The sequence below is a fragment of the Rhyacophila brunnea genome, unplaced genomic scaffold (genome assembly GCF_057557595.1).
Source record: "Rhyacophila brunnea isolate RB1 unplaced genomic scaffold, BYU_Rbru_1.0 scaffold_1, whole genome shotgun sequence".
In the NCBI taxonomy this organism is placed as follows: Eukaryota; Metazoa; Arthropoda; class Insecta; order Trichoptera; family Rhyacophilidae; genus Rhyacophila; species Rhyacophila brunnea.
The window spans coordinates 48,085,069-48,111,568 of NW_028232751.1; the positions used below are offsets into that span (position 1 = coordinate 48,085,069).

General features: G+C 34.7%; 1 protein-coding gene across 3 annotated transcripts in view; it reads right to left on the minus strand.

The window, feature by feature from the left end:
* Positions 1 to 1,287: 1,287 nt before the first annotated feature.
* LOC147079877 (differentially expressed in FDCP 8 homolog) overlaps positions 1,288 to 26,500 on the minus strand; it is a 30,317-nt gene continuing 5,104 nt past the window's right edge. Inside the window, exons 3-8 of one of the 3 annotated variants that reach the window (XM_085945308.1) lie at positions 25,727 to 25,891; positions 8,183 to 8,418; positions 6,529 to 6,741; positions 3,260 to 3,350; positions 2,518 to 2,778; positions 1,288 to 2,228 (exon numbers count right to left, since the gene is read on the minus strand). In XM_085945308.1, coding sequence (XP_085801434.1) covers positions 2,741 to 2,778; positions 3,260 to 3,350; positions 6,529 to 6,741; positions 8,183 to 8,418; positions 25,727 to 25,891 — 743 coding nt within the window. In that variant the 3' untranslated portion in view covers positions 1,288 to 2,228; positions 2,518 to 2,740. Of the gene's footprint in view, positions 3,351 to 6,528; positions 6,742 to 8,182; positions 8,419 to 25,726; positions 25,892 to 26,500 lie in introns of all 3 variants that reach the window. The other 2 variants (XM_085945316.1, XM_085945300.1) reach the window with 2 other exon arrangements.

Here is a 26,500-nt window from a genome sequence, read left to right on the forward strand (position 1 = left end):
GCGAGCGCCAGAGTTAGTGTTGCCCGGCATATCTGTTCGTTCATTACTTTAGGAGGAGCCTATGACTTTAGCGCCATTTGAATGGCCTCATTGTCGCCGTGCGGAGTAAATATCTACCTCTACCCCACACACAATGATGGCACAAACCAAAAATATTATTAATTATTATTATAACGTTAAATAGAAATTACCAGTACTTAAATAATCTAATTATTATTAAGTAATAAATTAAACAATTATTTTATATATCTATAATTTTATCAAAATCTACAACACTTAAATTGAAGCAGGTAATTATTGTATTACATATAACTTATAAACGAGTTCAATTAAGGAGGAGAGGCATGCCAGCAGAGAACCTAGCGGAAAAATACAAAGCTTGCAATTTGATAAAAATAAAAACGATTTCAAGTTATACACATTTATATTTTTATAAAAATCGATGTTTTTTTAAAATAAATGTAAAAAATATTAAAACGATGAATTACTCAAAAATTTTAACAACGAAAAATTGAAAACTAAATTTTGATAATAAATTATGACCATAAAATTTAATGTTAATATGTGACCCTGCAACAAATTCACATTTTTTTACAATTGTAAGTTTATCTTTGATTTTTAAAAAAAATAAAAATCTTTTCAATGTTTTCAGATATATATTTATTAATTAATACAGTTGAAATTGTAAATTATCAAAAAAAATCTCATATTGCAAGCTTCGAATTTTTCCACTAGGTTCTATGCTGGCGTGCCTATATGCATATAATCGGTAAATACCATCAGGTTTGTTTCCGTTTATCGGCCTGCTCTAAGCCCATGCTATTCCGTCATTTTAAATGATTCAATTCTTAGAGAAATCATACTGTGCATGATGGTCTCAAAACTTATGCTGGTGCAGAGAACTTACAGGTACCACAGTTTTCCACTGGTGACTCTGTACCACTCTTATGAATCGCAGTAACAATGTGCATAACAGGCACATTCGTACATAATGGGGAACCTTCGTACAGTCAAATAAAATGCTATTTATTCAATGTAATATAATCATGTATTGGGATCAAAGCTAACACAGAATCAGCTTTCATGTAATAATAATTAACAGTTATTGTTTTTAAAGTGCTTATAACTACTTAGTCATAAAAACATGACACTTTTATTTATTTTTTTGTTAATAAAGGAACGAATAAATCAACATTATAAAATTTACCATTAGAGTAATAAATCTTAATATTATGTATTTAATAGTTGTACTATCCAACATTATACATAGATAGGTATTTTTTTTTTGAAGCTAAATATTATCCGGGCTGTTCTTGCTGTAAAAGCAGATTTTGATAGCGGGAAAACACATACCACATCTGATATGTAAACTGTTCCTTCATCTTTGGTAGTGGGAAAGACAAATTTCCAGGTATGAGACTTCTTCCTCAAAAATGAAACTTTGTATTCAACGGGACTATATTTTTTAAGCACCTGTCCAAGATAATATAAAACGGTCTTTGTTTTCTTGAACTCTACTATCACAAAGCGTTTTTCTTTGATGTTCTCTGACGTAACTAGAGTTTCATTCTCAGTATCGAATCCTTCAGACGTCTCTTCGATGGGAGAACAAGAACTTTCTCTTAAACTCATATTAGCCTCATCCTCACAATCAGTTTCATCATGACTATCAGTCTTAACAGTTTTATTTTGCCTCTTTGGTTTAGTTGTCCCTGAAGTTTTCTTCTGTCTCTTTGTTTTGGTTCTTGTATCTGACAGTAAATGTAATGCTCGCTTCATCTCCTTAGCCATTTGTTTCCTCTCTTGCTCTTGCTTCTTCAACTTTTTTGCTTTTTCTATTTCTTCTAGTCTATTTTTTTCAGGGGTATCTGTATATATTCTCGATTTTCCTGGTAGTTTTCCTTTCTTCGACTTTTTTAACGCATTTCTGTTCACTCTGGGATAGGGCCAGATAATTTCTGGAGTTATTAATCCTACAGTTGATGAAGATGCAGGCGCAGTTGTAGGTGATAGCAAGGAGGGTGATACTGGCGCTGAGCTCCATAGAAGATCTTGTTGAGTAATCTCTGTTTCTGCAGGTAGAGTTTCTGGCACATTGGCATCTTGGCTCGCTGTAGAAGTTGATTGTCCACCTTACGTGGATTCTAACGGCTGCATCTTGCATCATTGCATCTTCATCAACATCTCTTGTTCTTGTCCCCTTTTTCACATATATTCGCGGCATGGTTCTGTAACAATAATATTTTTGGTGAACAATCTTTCTACTGCCACGCAGTTAGGAATGGGGAGCATTCGTACAGTACGAATCTACCCCACTCATAACTGCACGAAGGTACCCCAAACCGAGAAATCAACAAATTAATTGAAAATAAAAATAACCGCTATAGTTAGCCTAAAATGACTATTTACATATTAAACGAAGTTATCACTTCATAAACTATACTAAGTCACTTATAACATTCGTGCAAAACTTATAACAGTTAAGCGTGTTCAAAAGTGAATACAAAAAATACTTACGTAGAGCGAAAACACGTATCGGCGTGCTCCGTCGAAGCTGTTGGCTGCACTGATGCCCTGCCCCGCGGTTACACTATGTGTATGAGCGGGAGTCACACACACAAACGCGAGCACGCCAATGAATTGGATAGTGAAGATATCGCCACTGTACGAATGCTCCCTGTGTACGAATCCTACCTGCTCTCCCCTATATTAGTCTATGGTTCACACTGATTCAAACTTTTCACAAAAAGTGCGAGTTGCCAGAAGCCAGAAGTATTGCTGCAACATAGTATGAATAATGATGCTGTACTTGTGTTATGCCAAACAACGATATGTAACATAACATTTTTTGGCTTCTCATCCTTTTTAATAAATTGAAATATCAAGATTGTTCACACGCTATATCTTTTGCATGGATAATGACTGACACACCAAATTTTGCCACCACATGCCGGGGTATATCATCTATAAATTAAAAGAATAAACCCAAAATGACAAAAAACGGAAATATCAACTTCTGCCATAACACCACAGAACTTAAGTTGGTGCCCCACTTAACACTGTCCATTCACCTCAGAGAGTGAATATCTTGTATCTGGCATAAAGGTATATAATAATTTTTATAAATCTAAACTTCTATCTGGTATATCATCTTGATCCTGGGGCTTTTGTTCAATTTCCTGTCGCTTTGCAATTCTTATGCATTTCGGACAAGCGTAATTTATCTTTGTCCAACACAGGCTATGGTATACGGACTTACATTTTTCACAAGTGACGGCTGAGGAATCAAATGGGAATATTTCATTTTTATTTTTGCAAACTTCGCAAAAATATCCTTTTCCACGACATATCTGAAAATATATACAAAAAGAATTAAATGACAAACTATCTAGTAATTTATAGCGCATGTACACGTGCATGGATTTACTTGCAGCAATAGTGTGTATTTTAAACATCCCGATAATAACTGTTTACACGTAACAGTGCTGACTGTTTCGTCAATCTCATTTTTCAAGAGTAAGTGAGACGCGATGTTCTCATTGTTCTCAATCTTAAAATAATTGTGTAATTACTACAGAGTACGAATTTATTTTTATAAAAAGTTTACGATTTTTTTTACATTACGGATATTTTATATTACATAGTATGTTGAATAAATATAGGGATGTGCCACGGCCACTGAGAGTTAGAGAACTGTATAATATGAACTTTAAATAATATTCAAACATTTACTAATAAAATGCATTTAAATTTTTGCCCCTCATCTCTCAAGTTTTACAAAATTCACATTGCTTGTTTCACGCAGATAATATATAATGACGGGTATGTTAAGGGGGGACATGCTCGTCGTAGGTCAAAATTGAGTTTTTATTGTATTTTCAAACCATGATCCTGGACACTCCTTAAACGCTGAAGATAATCTATTTATATAATTTTGAAGCCTTATTATCCCTTATATTTATTTTAAACAATTGATGACTGCATAAAGTATTTTTGTTACATAAAATAGTATTCTTTTAAACCTCTCGCTCTAATGTTTTAGAATATAGTCATATTTCGGTACATAACTGTGCAGTGGTGTTAAGATTTTTTACGTTTATTAATTTTTAAACGCATTTATTATTACTCCCTACTTCAATTACAGTTTGTCAATTTATGGCTACGGCCGTATGTTGTAGCATAACCACTGGGGAATGACAAAAAAAATGGCGTATTTCAAAAAAACACTACCTTATTCTTAGGTCAATAATTATTATAAAGCAATCATTATTCGTAGGTTGTTTATCACACTTGAATGGTCAAAGACATAGCTTATAATAAGTATCTTTAGAATCATCTTCAAATTTGTTAATCTTGCCGATTTTTTGAATAATAAAATGCCTAATTCTTGTCAAATTTGGGATCACAGAGATTATCAATATAATTTTTTATCGTAAATATTTCACTATAATAATGTCGACATAAATTATACTAATGGTTTTATAGATGCGTTTAAAAATTAATAAATGTAAAAAATCTTAACACCACTGCACAGTTATGTACCGAAATATGACTATATTCTGAAACATTAGAGCGAGAGGTTTAAAAGAATACTATTTTATGTAACAAAAATACTTTATGCAGTCATCAAATGTTTAAAATAACTATAAAGGATAATAAGGCTACAAAATTATATAAATAGATTATCTACAACGTTTAAGGAGTGTCCAGGATCATGGTTTGAAAATACAATAAAAACTCAATTTTGACCTACGACGAGCATGTGGGCCGTTAAACAAAACAGAGTTTTGGCAGTTTGGGTTAAAAACAAGAGTTTGTAGATGGAGAAGGAATCAAATCAATTTGGTCATATTTAAAATCCCATTGATACGAAGCCATTAAACACGTCATATTGACTGCTTATAGGCCTTTCATCGACTGTTTTCAAATGCGATTTTATGCCAGATGGCATGCGAAACGTATGATTTGCATTCATCCAAAGTTTTTATATAAGCATCTGGCTAAATCCGAACACTGAATGCCCTCTACCATAAGTTGAACAAACCGATGGTCAAATTTGCCAGAGTCTATGTTTGACAGAAATTGCAACTGACTTGTTTTTTTTTCCGTGTTTCATTATGATTCAGTGAATTATTTTGATTATTGTCTAATGGTATTATCTATTTTACAATTGATGCTATAATTGGTGCTTCATTTTATTCAATCATGACTGCTTTATTTGTACCAAACTTTGCTTTCGTAGATGAAGCTAATCTACAATGCCGCAAATTTCGTAAAAGCGGCGACGTTTTCGAATTCAAGAGTCTCGTTAGTAAATACACATCAGACGCAGATTCATGAAAATCTAATTAAAATAATATTATATTTTTAACAACTCAATTCACATGATTTCCTGGATTCATGGATGAACATGAGTTTCCGAACCGAGAAGGGAGTTCATCAGGGATGTGTTTTATCTCCCCAGTGATTCAACATATATGGAGAGCATATAATGCGAAGAGCCCTAGATCATTGGCAAGGCGGAATAAAAATTGGTGACCAGAAAATAAACAACTTAAGATTCGCAGACGATACCATATATATCGATAGAGATTTCACAGAGCTGCTACATAGGGTAGAGGAAGAGAGTCGCAAATACGGCCGCCTTATTAATAGGAATAAGACCAAATTAATGGTCAACCAGGCTAACCTTCTATCAACAGCAAGTACACTCCACAACTTAGAAACAGTGGATGAGTTTGTATTTCTGGAATCGACCATCAGTGGAAAGGGCAGATGTAAAGCGGAAATAAGAAGGCGCACACAGATTGCAAAAAATGCGATGACACGCCTTACCACTATATGGAAGGATCGGGGAATTTCGATTGCCACAAAAATGATGTTTGTGCAAATATTAATGTTCTCGATATTTCTATACGGAGTCGAGTCGCGGACCCTGAAGGCAAGGGAACGGAAGGCAATTGATGCATTTGAGATGTGGTGTTGGCGACAAATGCTTCGTATTTCTTGGATGGAGCACAGCACGAACCAGTCCATCATCCAGAGACTGAATATATAAACGGCTCTCGACAATATGTCTGAGAAGAGTTCTGCAGTTTTTTGGAGATATTATCAGGCGCGGACCGGTAACCTGGAAAGACTGGTAGTTTTGGGTGGCCTCCAGGGAAGGCGAAGCAGAGGAAGAGCGTCTGCGCGCTGGAGCGGCCAATTGAAAGAGCTGACTGGGGTCACCATCCATTCTGCCTTGAGAGAAGCGGAAAATCGAGAAGGATGGAAAGTCTTGGTCGCTCAAAGAATGGCGAAATTCAAATGTGGTCACGATCTTCAGCCATGAGTGCACAACCAAGAAGAAGATAATAAAATAAATTCCTAAATCGAAATATTTTCAGAAAGATCTGTCTGCTAAATAAAAACATATTGCTATTTTATGGGTAGTAATAAAATATCATGAAAATGTTTGTTTGTATTTCGTAATTTGGAATTATTTTTGTATTTCAGTATAGATGATTTCGATTTTACTCTACTTACTTCACAATTCAAAATATGGGCTCTGCATATCTCCGTTATTTTAACCAGCTTTGTTCCTAGCACACCGTCTTTCGCCATTTCCAAGTCTGCAATACTGTACAAATTCGGTGTTTCCGCCAAGTGAAGCATGTCTCTGCTGATTAGATTATTTCCAATTTGGCAGACTATGAGGTATTGACGCATCACTACTAAGTCTCCACGCATTTTGCGGACCTGTAAAGTAATACATGTATTATTAATCATGAAAATAAGGTAAATTATTATTCATTCTCATGAGCTAACGTTTTCGGCTAATAAAAGAGTAGAGGTTATTTTACGAGGCATGGTTGTTAGCCATTTACTAAACCCATCGTTTGATGAAAAACAGCATGTAAATAAGCAATGCGTGGGATTGAAACAGCTGAGTCACGATTTTAGAGGCGGATCATCGGCCAATACTCCATTCTGGATGTGGATGGAATGGAAAAAGGACCTCTACATTCTCGGCATCTCCAACTGGTCATCCTAGGGAAGCAGAGGATATGGTGGAAAATAATTTTGGGCGTGGTCACAGCCCCATATCAGACAGTAGTGTATTATTTTTATGTGTACTTTTCATTTTGAAAAGTTATTATTCTCCTAAAGTTACATTTCACGAAAAATATAAGCAACGAAAATCACTACAATCAGAACTCTCAACTTCGTTCCATGGCCTGATTATGCAGAACATTCGTTGTATAAGAGGTAAAACTCATTTAGTGCACTTAATGAGTTTATGACTGATATGACAATATGTCGGCTTTAGGCCCAGATATGTTACATAAATAATTACTTTGTGACCAACTTCTTACTTGAAAAAAAGTAAATTTCCATGTTTGTTTGGAGCATATGAGCGGGCCTCTACAGCGTGTGGTTAAATTAACAATTTTTTTTACAGTGACGCGGCCATCTGTATAAATTTGAATTCACAACCTACGACTTCATATTTATACAAAGACAACTGCTCTACTAACTAGGCTAACGTAGATGCAACTTAACAGAGGTGGCTAAGCCAAAAAGGGATATTTAGAGGCTCTCGTGGTGTAATGCGTAAGGCGCTGGCCTTCCATCCCGGAGTTCTGGGTTCAATTAACGGTGAGGTCAAAATATATTTACATAATCTAATTATGTAAATTCCTCAAGCCTGGGAGTTTTACCACTGTTATTGGGCTTCACGGCCTGTTGTGGTGTTTAATTAAGAAAAAAAAAAAAAAAAGAGTTATTTAAAGGATATTGTTTACAATGTAATATTCAGCATCTGAAAATTATAGCAGTCAAAATTGCCATTATTATTGATATAAACCATTTTTAACTATGTATACTTACCAAAAGTCAAATATATACTGACTACGAATACAATTAACTCTAACTTATATAACAAATCAATACAATAAAGTAGGTAAAAACTTTATCACCTACCTATTAAGTCTAGATAGAAAGGCGAAATCGAGGTCGCAAAAAATGACTGAAATGGAATGGTACGAAATTTAAATCCATTAGAATTTAAACCGTTTTTAGGTAGGGAAGTTATTAAAAAAAATATATGACCGAACTAATAATATTGTAATTTCAAATAGCATTCCTGTAAAGTTGTAAATTGTCACTTTTTGGCTTAGCATACTTGACATAAACTTACGAAATCCAATTCTCCAACAAACATGAAGATGTTCTTATTGATTTCTTCCAAATTGATAAGAGGTTTGTCTCTGGACAGTGTGAGTAATTGAAAAGCAGACTGTGAAACTTCTCTCTTCTCCCAGTCCCAGTTGTGAACAATCCTGGCAGGGATTTCACTTGAATTGTTCCAGTGGCAAGCTGAACAGAAGTAGCTACCAGAATAATCACATAAGTGTGGTTCACTCCAGCGGTTATCTAAAAACAACATGCATGAATTATTATTCATTATAATATATATAAAATAATTGACTTGTAAGTGATTTGCGCTGTTCTGTAATAATATTGGTCCGCATACTCTGCATGATAATAAATATTTATATATATTATGTAAACAGTACCTACAAATAAAATGTGGGCATTTAGAAATATTTGAAAAGGATAACATATTAATAATTATTTCGATTTAATTAACGTATAACGCCTGTACAAGTGCATGGATTTAATGGCAGCATTAGTGTGTATTTTAAACAATCGTGTTAATAACTGTTTACATGTAAAAGTGCTAACTGTCGTGCCAATATCATTCTTCAAGAGTAAGCGAGACGCGATGTTGTTATTATTTTATAGTACTATTTGACAGTTAGTGAAAATTGGTCATCCTCAAAATGAGTCTCGCCGCGGTGTAGTTCGTTTTTTTACTGGCAGGTATGCCATCATTATTCTACTGCGCAGGCGCAGATATCAAACAAATCCGACTGTCACGTGAAAATCTAGACGCTTCCAAACTTTTTTGATATGAATCAAAAAAGCAATTTTGCAGCTTGCATGATAATACATGTTTACACGTGCATTTTCTTGTCATAGCCGCGATAATATGTACTGTGAGCAGTAAATCTATGCACATGTAAACAAGGTATTAAGTATGAAAGATCAGGGTGTATTTAAAAATTGTGCTGATATAGTAATTTTAGGAAATAATAAAAATTAAATATCATTTATATCATCATCATCAGCCGGGGTCAATCCACTGCTGGATGAAGGCCTCCCCAAGCTTTCTCCAACTCTCTCGGTCCTGTGTCGTTCGCTGCCACGTATTTCCGCCGAACTTTACCAGTTCGTCAATCCAGCGGCTTTTAGGGCGACCCTGTGGCAGTTTCGTGCCCCTTGGGTACCACTGGATGACGGCATTTGTCCAGCGACCGTCCTTTCGGCAAGCAATGTGCCCCGCCCATCTCCATTTCAGCTGTTTGGCAACGTCTATTACATCGCGTACTCTTGTCTGCTTCCTAAACTACTTCCTAGAAGATGATCCCAGTTACACACGATACTTCCATCTTGCGCTTTTAGTGTCGTGATCTGCCGTCTCCCTATTGACAGATGCTGCTTGTTATTATGTAAGCTCCTTCCTGACGCAACAATTGATTCTACAAGGTTCATATTGAACTTACGAAGATCTTCTCCTATGTTTTTATGTAGAGTTTTGCACAGCGTGGAGTACTCAAGATCATTTGCAACTTGTTGCTCGCTTTTCGTACTCCTACGCAGCTTCATAAGATCCAACGTTACCTTTGAAAGTTTGCTTAACCACAGCAGCATCTGTCTCTTCCGAAGATTCTACAATGATTTTTGTTATTGCCTCGGTGTTTTGTAGGAAGATGGGGGGGTCATTTTCAACCTGGAAAGCCGCTAGCCTGTTCTCTCGACTCTGCTTCTCAAGCCTCTGCAGACTCTGGGCTTCTGTATCAGTTTGGATCTCTCAAGTCTGATGTTAAATCGTACTTTACACCTCACCATTCGGTGGTCGCTGCCAGTATTAAATCTGTTAATGACTGTGCAGTCTAGAAAAATATCCTTCTTGTCGGTGAGGATGTAGTCGATTTTGCTGGGCTTCGCCATGTCCATTTTCGGGAAGACTTCTTTTTGAAGAATGAGTTCATGTAGAGATTGTGGTTTTCCGCAAACTCCACTAACATGTCTCCTCGGCCATCCCTGGTGCCATGTCCGAAGTGCCCGACCGCTACATCATCCTGGTGTTGGGATCCGATTCGTGCATTAAAGTCCCCCATGATGATAGTGAAGTGACATTTCCGTTTATTTTTCAACATACTGATTTCTTCATATAGCTCCTCCACTTCTTCATCAGGTGAGTTTTGAGTGGGCGCATAAACTTGCAAAAGCAGAATCTGGTATCTCTTGCTGAGCTGAAGTGTTAAACTTGCTACTCTATCTGAGGAGAAATCAAATTCAACTATGCGATCTTTCCAGAGTCTGTGGATTAAAAATCCGACAACGCTTGTGCGTCCGGTATTAGTCCCATTATAACAGAGTACATGTCCGCTGTGGAGATTGGCGATATCGTCTCCTTGTCGTCTTACCTCGCTGAACCCGACAACATCCCAATTGATTTTTTCGAGTTCTTCTTCGAGCTCTAGAAGTTTGGCGTTGCTGGATAATGTTCTCGCGTTATAGGTGGCAATGGTCATCGGTAGGCAGCCGTTACCATCTTTCCGGGGATTCTTAGCACCCTCTGCCTTCCCTTGCTGATTGCTGCTGTGATCAGTGTCAGGTTGGCCTCCGGAGAATAAGGGCCGAGATTTTTGTTTTTGTTCCATGGGGGTATTTGGACATAACACACCACGCTGTCCAAACGGGTTGGTATGTGGTTTTCTGTCTGGGTTTTCCTTCCCGTAGCCAAGCGGTCTCTCGTTTTAAGGCGCCAGAGTTTCGCCTTTCACCCTTCTCTATTAGCTACAGACGAGTTATACTGTCACAAGACACACCACATCTGCATTGCCCAGGGGACGCCGCGTGGAGGCTAGAGATATGATTTGTTGGCCATCTGTAGAGTAGCGTCTCAACACTTTATAGAAATGTACCTATTGGCATTAGTGCATTTCATTGAGGCCCTAGCCATCCATTTGCCCGTCATTTATATAGCATACTAAATTATTGTAAATAATGATATTTTTTTTAAAAACAGGTTAAACCAAGAAAAATTTATTTCTCGATCTGTGTTAATCATTCAGAAAAAAATACATATAATTCCAGACTATAAGTAAGCTGGAAATAGATCTTTATTTAAAAATAAGGTAAAGTTGTGTGCATTCCTCAAAAAGGTTATTCTGAAAGACCACAGCCGCCATTAGTCAGTCACTAGTTAATCATGATGATTTAGATTTTAAACCTATGGTGAACTACATAATCTCTGAAATCGTGGGTGAATTTTCGAATTATAAATTTGAGAAATATTACATGTTGTTTTTCTTTACATTTGATATGGAGCAAAGCCCCAGGGTTGGGTAACAACCACTCTTACATCATTTATTTATATTTATTATTCTATTACATTATACATCTATGCAGGCCATTATGCTCCTTAGGAGGTAAAATAAGTAGTTGAGAATATAGACAGTGCAGACCCAAAAAGTAATACAAAAGTAAGGGACATTTCGGTGAAGATGAAAATTTTGAATATCATTTTAGTGTCTCAAAGTTGTCTCAGCAAGAGTTACCCTGAGGTGAAGTAACAACTATCTTTGAGTAGGGTAGTTGGTAAAAAATATTTGATGAAACCAGTAAAGTCTCATTTTGAAATTACTCTCCTGTAAGTTGGCAATATAGTAATTTGACATTTCAAAAACAAAACTTTAACGCAAATTATTTAAGCTCTGTAATTGCTTGAACTATAAAACTTTTTCCTAACTACACATCAGTGGTGAAGGGTGAAAGTAGTCTGTTGAGATCCGACATAGTGCAAACTTTGTCAGTCGTCATACTTTTTTTCCATTGAAATAAGAATAAAAATTGCAGATGGTTTTGGTTAGTTTTTAAAATACAATCAAACCCTCCCTAAAGCAAACCATAATAGATATTAGATATAAAAATATTCTTCTATCTATTAAATATTTAAAATTATGTCATGAAATCATATATAATTTTAGATATTATATAGAAGAATATTTTTTTATATACTATGGTTTGGTCAAGGCAGGGTTTAATTCATTTTTAAAAACAAACCAACACCAGCCTCAATTTGTATTCTTAGTTCAATGAAAACAAGTAAGTATGATTGACAAAGCTTAATGTGCACTATTTATGTCAGATCTTAACAGCCTACCTCCACCCTTCTCTACTGTTACACACCTACAATAGAAAGAATGATTATCTATTATTAAAATCAAGCCAATCATCTTACCTTTAGGAGCAATTAAATATATCATAGTAATTCATTATTTATAGATACAAAATGCTTTGATAAAAAAAGTGTGTCTAGAACACGCACAATAGAAATGAAAATAGAAAAATAATATTAATGAAATTAATTGAAAGCAAAAGTTATTAATTAAATTGTATGTATTATGTATTCACAAATATCGATTGCTTGAACAATTGTATAAGAAATGATAGGTTTGTGATAACTGAAATGTAAAACATATAATTTTGATTGTAAATCATCAAATTTTTGTTGAAATTCTCCATCGATAAGTAGTGTTTGATTTTGTTGTTGAAATATTTTCATTAGTATCGATTTTAAAATTGAATGCATTGACCATGAACCAATGAAAGAGTTCACTTCTTCACATGAAATAATCCCATTAAAATCCACGCTTCACATCAATTCGGTATGTTGGTAAAAGCATAGTGGCAGGAATATCTAGCAGTTAGACACTAATATGTTCTTTTCACTGAGATTAAATGCATTTCTGTTACAATATTTCCATCAAAAACACCTGAAGATATAAATAAGATGTACAGTGCCACAAATTTATCTGTAGAATTGATGGGGGAACCAGTGACGAAAACTACTCAACCAAGACTCGCAACTGAACAGAATCTGACAGTGGAATGACATATTCAATATGGCGTCATTGTATTTCCATTTCTGTCCGTTCTACAGATAAGTTTGTGGGACTGTGTTTAGTAAATTTGAATAACTATAATAAAATCACTTAACATATTGATTTATTAATATTCATGTATGTAATTGCTAAATAAATTGGGAATAAAGTTGTGCTTATATTGAGATGCACGTCGCGCACTGTCACGGCGACAAATTTAGTCTATGGTTTCGTCATTTCGCAGACTATTTTGAATGATCACCATCTCTGTAAATTCTATGATGGAGAGTGCCAACTCTAATGTATTAGTATTTTGAATTATCATTCATTATTCATGTTAATTTCAATTAATTTTAACAGTTACTTCGTGTGCGTACGTTAAAATTACTTTCGATATTACATCCATAGATAATATTTTGCACAGAACCCAACCTGCAGACCATAGATAATAAAAAAAATTCTTTTAGAAAATACATAGTGACAACCGCTCAAAACAAAAAAAATGCGATTTTGGCATGAGTCGAAAATGTGTAGGCATGTAGAAAATGATAAAAACATTCATTGAGTCATGCAGGTGTCGGTGCAGTACGGTACAACGTGAGGTGACCTCATTGTTGTTTTGGTGATTTCGACAGATTTAGCTAACTGAGAAAGTTCGCTTAAAGGTTTAAAATGTGGTACGGGATGGGAGCACCAGTCTGATAACAACATTTAATCACCGAGAAAAATGAAGCGGACACCGGTAGCTTACTGTGACGTCACGTGATAGTACGTGACATGTAACATAATATAATCACAACTTTATGATATTTTGGTAATTGCATTAATTTTAATTGATGGTTTAGTTTAAAGAAGTTAATAATTAAATAATAAACAATTAATCTTTTATCTTACTTTTTACAATTGTAAAATAAAATAGTTTTATCTTCGGCAATCTACTGAAAAGTGGAAGACAGTAATTACTTGTTTGAATTCAATTTAGTGAAGATTCAGATATAACATACAGGGGGACCTCGACTTTCGCACAATTCGTTATTTTGCACATTTAAAAAAATCGTTTTTTTAAAACGTCGCGCTGTGGTGTAAAGATATCCCCCTTTCGTTCGCTCACAAGCAAGTGCATTTCTAGCATCACTTGCATCCTGCTTGCACCCATCACTTTGCTTGTTAGCTAGGATAGGTTTAGTCTTGCGCAGGAGCGGGTGCAGGCGTGTTGTGTTGTGCGTTTTGCTAATTTTATTCATTTGAAATATTTCACCCTAAAAATTTATAAACATGAGTGAGAAACGGAAAAACTTCAGTGTTGATACGAACAAAAAGAAGTCAAGGAGTCATAAACTTCACACGATCGAGACAAAGATGGAAATTATTAGACGTTCTGATAGCGGTGAATCTTTTGCTTCAATCGGACGTTTGTATGATACAAACAGGTCTACGATATGTTCAATTTTGAAAAATAAAAATAAAATTAAGGAATACGTCCAAAATTGTAGAAATATATCTAGACACGGCATAGTTATGGATGAAATGGAAAAATCTTTGTCATCATGGATCGATGACCAACATCAAAAAGATGTCCCTCTGAGTATTTCAATTATTCAAGCGAAGGCTCTTAGTTTGCACAAAGATTGGAAGGTTAGATTAAAAGAAGATTCTAACACGATTTTTCAAGCAAGTAACGGTTGGTTTAACAATTTTAAAATGAGGTTTTCTTTTCATAATATTAAATTCACTGGAGAATCGGCTGATGCGGATAAAGATGCTGCAAAAGAATTTATTTCCTCATTATCCAAAATTATTGAAGATGGAGAATATTTCTCTAGCCAAAAATTTTAATGTAGATGAGAATGGTTTATTTTGGAAATAAATGCCTAGTTGTACATTCTTATCTAAGGAAGAATCAGTTGCCCCTGGGCATAAACCTTCTAAAAACCGATTGACATTGCTTCTTGGTGGAAACTTAGCTGGTGATTTAAAATTGATGCCAATGTTAATTTATCAACCAGAAAATCCCAAAGCATTGAAAGGGAAAGATAAAGAATTGCTTCCAGTCATTTGGTAATCAAATAAAAAAGCCTGGTACTTACCGCGTTAATATTTAAAGATTGGTTCACTTTACATTTCGTGCTAGCAGTCAAGGGGGGACATGCTCAGCGTAGGTTAAAATGGAGCTTTTCTTCTATTTTCAAAGCATGTACCGTTAAAAAAAAAAAATTAGGTACATGTTCAAACACACGCGTTATCATGATCTTACTCCCTACTTCAGTTTTAGTTTGTCAATTTATGGCTACGGCCGTATGTTGTAGCTTAACCACTGAGGAATGCCAAAAGAAATGGCGTATTTCAAAACACACTACCTTATTCTTAGGTCAATAATTATTATAAAGCAATCATTATTCGTAGGATGTTTATCACACTTGAATTGTCAAAGACATACCTTATTATAATTAGTATCTTTAGAATTATCTTCAAATGTGTTAATCTTGCCCATTTTTTGATTAATAAAATGCCTAATTCTTGTCAAATTTGGGATCACAGAGAATATCAATATAATTTTTTATCGTAAATATTTCATTATAATAATGTCTACATAAATTATACTGATGGTTTTATAAATGCGTTTAAAAATTAATAAATGTAAAAAATCTTAACACCACTGCACATTTATGTACTGAAATATGACTATATTCTAAAACATTAGAGCGAGAGGTTTAAAAGCATACTATTTTATGTAATAAAAATACTTTATGCAGTCATCAAATGTTTAAAATAAATATAAAGGATAATAAGGCTTCAAAATTATATAAATAGATTATCTACAACGTTTAAGGAATGTCCAGGATCATGCTTTGAAAATAGAATAAAAGCTCCATTTTGACCCACGCTGAGCACGTCCGCCCTTAAGCAATATTGTAAAGTTAATAATTTACCATTTAAAATATTTTATTTAAAATATGAAAAATAAGAATGGCAAACAGTTAACTCTTAATAACTTTTCAAGGGAAACACCCGCAACCCCACTTAAACATGTCTCTTAAACGCCTCTTAAACATCTTATATTTACTTAATAAATAAATATTTTAAAATACACACAATTTAATTTTTTTTTTACTTCCCTCTACTTTCGAAAATTCAACATTCGCACACATTTTCAGCAACCAATTATGTGCGAAAGTCGAGGTCCTCCTGTAGTTATAATGTTTAATCATTGTTATAGCAATAGTTATGTATATTAGATAATCTATTATTAACAGTGATGGAATTAAATAAGAGATGTAAAATAAGACAGTCAGCATTGCAATATATTGGGCTATAAATAATAATTGTTAAGGTGAATCCAACACAAATGTGAAGCATGCAAATTGACACAAAATAAGGATATACCTGTAAAAAACTGCCGACCAAAACATGTTGTATGCTGAGGAATGGCTATAAATCCAAAAAAAAAAAAAAACATTGAAATACATATTTCTATAATATTATATAAGTATCATTGGCATACAACTATTGTTTAAAGACTCTTTAAATCCAAATTTAAAAAGGTAAATACCACAAGCGCCAACGAGAACATTATAGTTAATTTTTATGGGTGAAAATTTTGACATGTGGATTTTTGATTAAGCAAAACTGACCGAAAAAAAAAACTAATAGATTGATGGGCATGTTTTATTAAACGAGCTTATAGCGAATACTTCAAACGACCCATTTAAATGTGTAACAACTTTTTATAATTTTTCTGGATCTGCGATAACTGCGTTGTGTTCTGTATGTGTTGAAAGTGCACACCGTTATCTTAATTGCCGCCATTTTATTCAAGTTATTGCAATATAAATTGATTTAACTCGACAGATTAGAATGATATGCCACCAAAATATGAATATAATTCCACATACTCACAGCTAAACACTTTGCGTAAAATGACATCACAATGTCACCAGAGGTGTTGTTAACATATCGTCGCTATAGGATTGGTTTGTCGAATATCCGTTTTTGTCGAAATCGACTTTTTAATGCATAATGATTTTTTGTATCTACATAAATGGACCAGAACCATCATTTTCTTTAAATTACATTGTAATGAATACATCATTCATATGCTGTAAAAATGACAATTTAAATACTTCCGTGTATTTATATATAGGATAATGCAATTTGTTTTTCGTCTCCTGAACATTTGACATTTGGTATATTCGACAAACCAATCCTACAGCGACGATATCGCACAGTGAGTGTAAAACCAAGGCATCTGTAAATTTTTCAATTTCGAGATTAAATGCAAAACAACTGCAAAAGTCGTGAACTTGATAGTGTAAAAGTGAAGTAACTGAAAGACCATGCAATATAATGTAGATATAAACCAAATATTATGGTTTTTTTTTTAGAAACTTTATTTCTCCTAACAAAACAAAGACTTGGCCTAGGGGCGGCAGGTTATATAAAAGTATGGTGAAGCAGGCAAGTATGGTGAGGCAGGCTGGTAATCAATTTGCGGCAAGATTTCCACAATAACATTATATCATATGATTACGTTATAATGACCAAAGTAATGCCTGTGATGCCCTGCATTTTTTTTATTGGGTCTCTATTTCTCGTAAGTTGTCGGCTATTGTTGGCCTGCTTCATTCAGTTGTATGAGAAAGCCGATTCCTTCCCCGTCTTTATATTTAATACCTCTATGCTTCAAACCCTAATATATCCAAAATATGTCTTGTATATAGATGCCTTGGTTTTACACTCATGGTGCGATATGCTATCGTAATAGATTTTTGGATTTTAACCGTGTGTTCTTTCTGCTTCTTTACTTTTTGGGGATGTTACAGAGGCCATTCGAAAGAGATAATGTATTAAAGTGAACTGTAAGGTGTATGAATACGAAACTCTGCTCTAAGTGTGTCGAAAACGGATCTTGTTTAGTTGAGAGCAAACATTGCTCAGTGTAAAAAGGAGGTGATAGTGTACTGTATCATTTGTAATGACCAGAAATACCAGATCGAATATTGGATTTTGCTGAAAGTTCCGGAAGCCATGACATATTTTAATGTAGCCCATCGTCACTATTACTATCGTCAGAGTTCCTATGACTTTCAATAGCCTCATTTACTAAGCATGAAAAATATACAATATCTTGATCTCAAAATCAAATTTGTGACTTGTCTATCGAGTATTCGGCAATCGCGTATCGAGTAGTGTCTTAGTCGATATGCCCTCTTTTGTTAACTCTTCGGGAGGTTTGGCAAATGTACTTCTTCGGACATCAGTGAAGCTTATCTGGTACACAAATGCCGAATCTAAAACCAGCGAGTCGTTTATTGGTCTTAGAAGAAGAAAGTACAAACGGTGACAACTCAAATATAATATTACTTATCCCGATTTTTAATGATTTCGGAGTTAATAGTTACATTGGAATAGATCTGCAGCAAATTATATTGTACCTACATACGCCACAATTACTCAGGCATTCGAAAACGATTCAAATGGAATGATAGAAAACTTAAATCGATTAGAATATTGAAATTATTAACAATAATTAAATCAGTGAATATATTTTAGTAGGTAGTGACAAAATGTAATTGACAATGCCAATACAGGTGGCACTCGACTTTTTTACGTTCTACTTTCGTAAAATTCGCTATTTTGTACATTTCTTGAAATTGAGATTTTTGTTGATAATGTAAAAACTGTGCGCTTCAATACAGTTGCTACTCTCTCCTCTGCTCTCCGCCACCTTCTCAAATATGTAAAATTAAGGAATAAGGTTGGTATTCAACTGTCTCATGGCAAGTTTATAAAGAAAACACCTAACGCTAATACGCCTCGTTAACTTTATTATACCCATTGATAAATAAATATTTCAAACTACGCTTTTTGATGTTTTTTTACATTGCTATACTTTCGTACATTCAACATTCGTACACATTTACAGGAACCAATTACATACGAAATTCGAGGGCTGTCTGTATACATAACAACTAATGACGCAATCAACAATAAGTTATTCATGAGATTAAGGTAGATTAGTTGGTGAGAAACATCACGGATTGCTTGCATAGGTTCATTGGACAAAACTGATTTGGAAGATTGCTCCAACGAGTATTACTAAATTAATCATTTCAATAAAAACTTATAGCGGGTGTTTACACATACTGATAATTCGCGCAATTATGTGCAGAAAATATGGACAGATTGTTTCGCATGTGCAAGCAGCAGATTTACATTTTAAATGCAACAATTATTTTATCAAATCGCTTTAGAACATTTCAACGTAAACCAAGGCCTGAACAAAAACGAACCATAAGTGCAAGTGAGTAAGAATTCGGCATGGTTATATCTCCGCTCTATCTTTTAATAAACTCATCAAGTTCGACAGAAATACGTGATCGGGTCTTCATTCAATATTTGAGCGACCCTGACTGATGATGATATAGTTTGAAGTTTATATTTTTGAAATATATTATTTTCTTCTTTAACCATGTCCCATCCTTAGTTAGGACATATGGACACCGCACGGCGCCTACAAGAATCCTTGTCGCTCGCCAGTCGTCTTGCATCATTCTAGGTCATGCCAACATCCATATATACCATCCATGTATACATTATATAAATAGCACTTAGCGGCCTTCCAGGATGATTCTCAGCACGATGAGAAGCTGCTTAGTCCATTCTCTTTTCTCCTCATTACTCCTAGTCATACCACCGCAAACCGAGTGTGCATCGCAATCATCTGTTCTCAACGCTCAGTATATGGTTGCACTGAGTCTTTGAAAGGTGCCATGATATGCTAGTATAAAGCGGCACTATCAGAATGCCGAATTGTCGCATTGGTGGCATTCAGTTTCAATTTGGCAATATATTATTAGAGGCATAAAATACAAACTTTCCACATATTTTGAGGATTTTCTTTCAGCATGTATTGCATATTAACAAAAAAAATGAAGCACAGCAAACAATATCAGTACAAACAAGAACACAATGTAAAGCGAGCATCTGTTTGAAATTGTTGTAAGCTAAAAATAATTGGCTTTGTTGACCAACAGAAACATAGAATACATTGTATAAAACCTCGTTAATAAGAACACGGATAATTCGAAATACGCAGTAATTCAAAATTTTCGCAAAAAAAAGTCCATTGAACATTATCTATATATATAAAAGAAAGTCGGGTTAGTTACACCATTTATAACTCGAGAACGGCTGGACCGATTTTTACGATCTTTGATTTGTTAAATTTGTCTCAGCCCCGAATAGCAGAATAACTATTAAAACATCGGAAAAATTCACAGAAAAGAAAATTATGAATAAAATTATTTTTTCATACATTTTGTATCGAACGGCTTTTGACTGATATCAATGGATTTAAACGATGGATCTCGCGCATACGAAAACAAAAGAAAATCACAAAAAATTTAAATCCGTATACAACGCCATCTCTGATACATGACAGAAACAATAAACAAGAAACAACCAAACAAAAGAAAGTATTAACATGGCGTTTTTGACAGTTGATTCAGTTCAGCCTCAGATAATACCGAAAGACTTTGTTATAGACAAATAGCGATCTTGATCGTGATTTTCAAACGATAAGTTGGCTTCTAAAATGTTCACTTTCTGAGGTTATGAAATTTCGCGTATCGATAATTGCTTCATTATGTAATTTTGAATTGTGTGATTAATTTTCCAGTGTTATTTACAATGCCGCGAGCCAGAAGATCTAATCTATCTATCTATATAAAACAAATTCGGGTTAATTACACCATTTATTTTATAACTCAAAAACGGCTTGACCGATTTTTATGATCTTTAATTTGTTGGATTTGTCTCTGCCCTGAATAGCAGAATAATTATTAAAACATTGGAAAAATTCACGGAAAAAGAAATTATGAAGAACATTAATTTTCTTATAGATTTCGTATGGAACGGCTTTTTTGATGATGTCTATTGATGATATAGAACTGATTGACTGATTTCGGTGATTTTTTTTTTGTTCGTAGTAAGAAAATCACAAAAAAAATCCGTATACACCGCCATCTCTGATACATGAGTATTGCAATTCAGTAAAGTACATCAAATACATCTGCAAATATGTCACCAAAGGCAGCGATATTGTGGTTTTTGGCGTTCAAACTCCCAATACCAACGATGAAATCACGCACTATCAAGTTTATCGATATGTGAGCTGCAATGAAGCGATTTGGCGTATTTTCTCATTCCCCATTCATGAACGTCATCCCACTGCTGTACATTTGGCGGTGCATCTGGAGAATGGTCAACGAGTTTATTTTAATGCATCGAATGTTGCTCAACGTGCTGTAACACCTCCAGCGACCAGTTTCTTTTCAATTTGTCAAAGCGATTCGTTTGGACGAACGTTGTTCTACTCTGAGACGCCACGTTAGTACACTTGGAACGCTTCATCGAAGAAATTTCAACGTCGTAAGCAAGGCGATGCGGTTCCTGATCATCCGGATGTGCATTCTAATGATGCTCTTGGTCGCATTTACACAGTTCATCCGAAGTATGACGAATGCTTCTACTTGCGGTTGTTGATGGTAAATGTTCGTGGGCCGACATAATTTGAATCACTTCGAACTGTCAATGGTGTACTGTGTCCAACATTTCGTGTTGCATGTCAACAGCTCAATTTGCTTGAAAACGATATTCATTGGGACATGAAAATCGCTGTAGCAATTGTTTCTGCATCTCCAAGTCAGATACGCACATTATTTGCTATCATTATTTCGACATGCTTCCCATCAAATCCACCTGAACTGTGGAACAAGTACAAGGATGATATGTCAGAAGACATTTTACATCGAATTTGTGTCGGTTCAGAGAATCCCGATCTCGAAGTGAATGAGGAGATACATAACCAGGCTTTGCTTTTGATCGAAGACATGTGTTATCTCATGTGCGGCAGTTTGTTAGTCAAGTTAGGAATGCCAACGCCACACCGTGGAATGAATGACGCTTTTAATCGAGAATTGGAACGTGAACATGAATATGATCGAGATGCATTGAACCTATAGGTTCGATCGAACGTACCAATGTTGAACCCTCAACAGAAGGAAGTGTACGATACGTTAATGAAGGCAATTGATGATGGAAATGGTGGTTTATTTTTCCTCGATGCGCCTGGTGGAACTGGGAAGACATTTCTCATGTCATTGATTTTGGCCACTGTTCGTGTGAGATCCGAAATTTCTGTAGCAGTTGCTTCTTCTGGGATAGCGGCCACGTTGTTAGAAGGATGCCGAACGGCTCATTCAGCGTTGAAATTGCCGTTAAACCTTCAAACGACTGAAACACCGACAAGCAGTAATGCGAAACACTCAGCAATGGCCAAAGTTTTGGTAGCAAGTAAAAACATCACCTGGGATGAATGCACAATGGCGCACAAATGCGCATTGGCAGCACTCAATCGAACTATGAAAGATCTGCGCAATTACTCAAGATGTTTTGGTGGCGCAATGATTCTACTATCTGGCAATTTCCGCCAAACACTACCAGTCATTCCAAGATCAACCGCTGCCGATGAAATGAACGCTTGCCTCAAATCATAGACTCTGTGGCGCTATGTGAAGAAACTTCAGCTGACGACAAACATGCGAGTTGCATTGCTAAACGATCCATCTGCCGAAAAGCAATTGCTGACTATCGGTAACTGCCGTGTTCCTGTCGACGAATCGAACGGATTGATTTCGATTCCTCTGAATTTTTGAAATTTCGTCTCAGCGAAGGATGACCTCATCAACAAAGTGTTCCCGAACGTCATTGCTAACCACAAAAATCACAATTGATTGAGTGAACGAGCAATTTTTGCGGCAAAGAACAAAGATGTGGATCACTTAAACTTCACAATTCAAAATCAAATCGTTGGTGCAATGCATTCCTTCAAATCTATCAACTGTGTAATAAACGAAGACGAAGCAACCAACCATCCAAATGAATTTTTAAACTTATTGGATCTGCCTGGCTTGCCACCGCACAATTTACAACTGAAGATTGACTTGGTAGTTATCATGCTTCGAAATCTGAACCAACCAAAACTATGTAATCTATTTCATTTTGATTTGATTTTTGCACATTTATTGAACTTAATTCATTTTGAGTATTTTGGATCTGCCTGGCTTGCCACCGCACAATTTACAACTGAAGATTGACTTGGTAGTTATCATGCTTCGAAATCTGAACCAACCAAAACTATGTAATCTATTTCATTTTGATTTGATTTTTGCACATTTATTGAACTTAATTCATTTTGAGTATTTTAATTCAGCTAATAAGTTAACACAAGATTATTGATTCTGAGGCGGTACGAAGTTCGCCGGGTCAGCTAGTTTTCATATAAAATCATACCTTTAATTCGAATTTCGTAATTCGAAATGATTTCAGAGTCCTGGCATACAAAAATATTCAATAAACGGTAATAAAGTACACTATTTCACGAGCCAGTCATTGAAAATTGTTACAGATATTTCTTAAAACACCATAAATTACTTATTTTAAAAAGGTAGTATAAATAATCCTGACATTTTATGACCCATTAACACATACTGAATCGGAAATTTCGTAGGCACATCTATGATCGTAAACGAAATTAATGAAAATCAAAAAAAATTTTTTTTTTCAAAATTTTAATATTTTTCTCCATACATTTCATATTTCGTAATTCGAATTTTTTTTCGATTTTCGGTCCCATGGAATTCGTATTAACGAGATTTTACTGTATCGGATTGTTAGTTCCATAGTATTGGATGTACTTGACTTTTCATGTGCATAATATGATTGGGAAATTACGCCTTGCGCCAAATTTTTAATCAACATACAAACACAATTTGCAAAGAGATGTCAGTTTATTTATCATCTAAAATGAAATACTTTTATCAATAATTTTGCTTCAGTCAACTGAAATTCCCTCTGCAATCTAATAAATTAGCATTGTCATAATCAATTGATTGATACACATGCTTTACACAGAGTTTCCTCTTGAGCCAAATAAGGTGGTGAATAAAAAACCTTTGAATACATATTGAATTTATAATACACTGAAACCCCGATTTCACGTTTTTGAAGGGATTAACAAAAAAAATGTAAATAGAGAGAAGACGTAAATTAGGGGGGTTGAAAAAAAATATTTTTCTATAAAATTGGACAAATTGGTTTGGTGCATAATATAATATCAACGTGCTCAAGGGAATATTCTCTTTCTTTAAACTGGCACCAAAAAAAAAATCAACAAGCAAAAGTCAAAAATTATCTGAATAAGAACTAAAAATGTCAGTAACATATTGTGACCGTAAAACATTCAAGACAAAATTCAAAATGACAAGAAATAGCCACCCATACTGACTAAAATAAAAGATCGCCACTAATTGTGTATGTAACCTTGGACTTAGGCACGAAAGACGTAGTCTGCAATTCATTTCAATCATAGGCATGTTGTTTATTTGAATGTGTTAAAAAAAATGAGCTTTCAATAATATGTAATTTTAATTGAATTTTGCATTTTTGAAGATGAAACAGAATTGCAGAAACTACACGTAAATAGTGGGAAAATATGAATTCCATGCAAGTAAAATCAATATTCCACTGTGTACAGAAAATAGACAACCAAAATTAATCCGTTAATCCATGCAAGTCAAACGATGTAGTCGATCTAATCAGATTAACAATGACATTTATCACACAGGAAACGCAGCCTAGGATACGGTACTTCAGGTTAATCAAGCCAAAACACATATACTTATATATTATATAATGGTATTAGTATATTTTATAAGGTCATGAAACATTGATTTATAGTATGATAAAAGATAATGCATAGTAATGAAAGTTGACAGATTGTTCAGAATTAGCTACCAAAGATACCACAAATTTGTCATTTACGACTGCATGCTTTATGCTGCACTTCAGCATGATTTAAACATCACACCAGAACGTAAACATTGGATATTAACATTAGAAGTAGGTAGTAATTAATAATAAAGTATAACCTCGTTTTTACATGCCCGGAATTCACGTTTTCCCGGCAATGGCGTGTAATTTTTTCAGTCCCGATGTATTTCAGTACATTTAATACACGCATTTACGTTTTTCTTTCCCGCGATTTATGTCGGAAATATTCAAAATATGTGAGTTACGCTCGCTTGACAATGATTGGGTCGTGACATTCGAACGGCGTAAGATGTTTGGAGGGAAAACTCCGTGTCTTTAGAACCGCGCACGGTGATTGGTCGGCGAGCGACGCTGTGATTGGCCCGAGTTCGGCGCATAACAAGGTGATTGGTCCATTGGTTGCTATCTTTTCTTTTGGCATCGTGTGTGTGTTTTGTATACACTCCGTCTGTCATTATTCTGTCATCAGTCTTACAAGTTACTGATAGTAAGAATAATAGTAGTTTCTGATATTCAAGATGACACTTTTAAATGTTTATATAGTCTTGAAAAAGAATTACATAACAAAAAAACAAAAAATTTTTCAATAAAAATTTAAATTGATTGTTGTTTTTTAATAAAACGTTATTTTTTTAGAAACATAAAATTTAAATATTCTTTTTTTCAATACTCTCCTTTTACATCCCTCCAATTAGGTTTTTTTTTTCAGTCCCTTAAAAAATGTAAAATAGGGGTTATACTGTATATTCAACGAATTCTTTATGAAATTTTTTCTTAACAAAAATTATATAATATAAGTACTAAGTTGAACATGCAATTTTATTTATACTTACTATAGCCAATATTGGCTCCGCACTCGGCACATTTGTATCGCTGAGCAGATAAACCTTTTTCGGCACAAATGGTCATTTCAAGAGATCCCTTTTCACTTGTGACGACATGGACGCAGATTCGTATGACATTATTAACGCATTTGGTGTGGCAGATGTACGAGCAATCTGAAAATAAAGACATAATCTTTATAATGCGGCCTTTTAAAAACATCCAAGATCACTGATTTCAAAAACGTTGCAGAATAGCTTCTCTATAAGATGGAGTTTAAATATAGAGACCAAAACCACATACGTGACTATTGGTGACTTTTCAATAGACCAAAAACAATGAATACATAACACAATCTGTATTTGAAATTATGAGATGTATTGTTAATATGTGATTGACCATAGAAGTAAACAATATTAAGTATGGTACAGAAAATGAAAAATCAACAGTTGATTTTATTGGGACTATCATTCAAATCAACTCAGTTCACATCAGGGGCTTGTATCTTCCATAGAGTTATTGTGATCTCTCATCTATCAGAAATACTTAGTGATCTAAATAGATGGCATTAGTCACACACAAAGTCGTAAAACACAGGGCAAATTAAATTACCAAACAGAGCTTAGCGATGATTTAACCAATCTGCACTAAAGTTATGTCATTATTTTCAAATGTCAAAAGTACCTACATATATTTTGTTTAGACCATGACCGATCCTAATAAGATCATATATGCGCCACCACACGGTAGAGGTTTTGTATCGACAGATTTTTTTTTTACGAGAA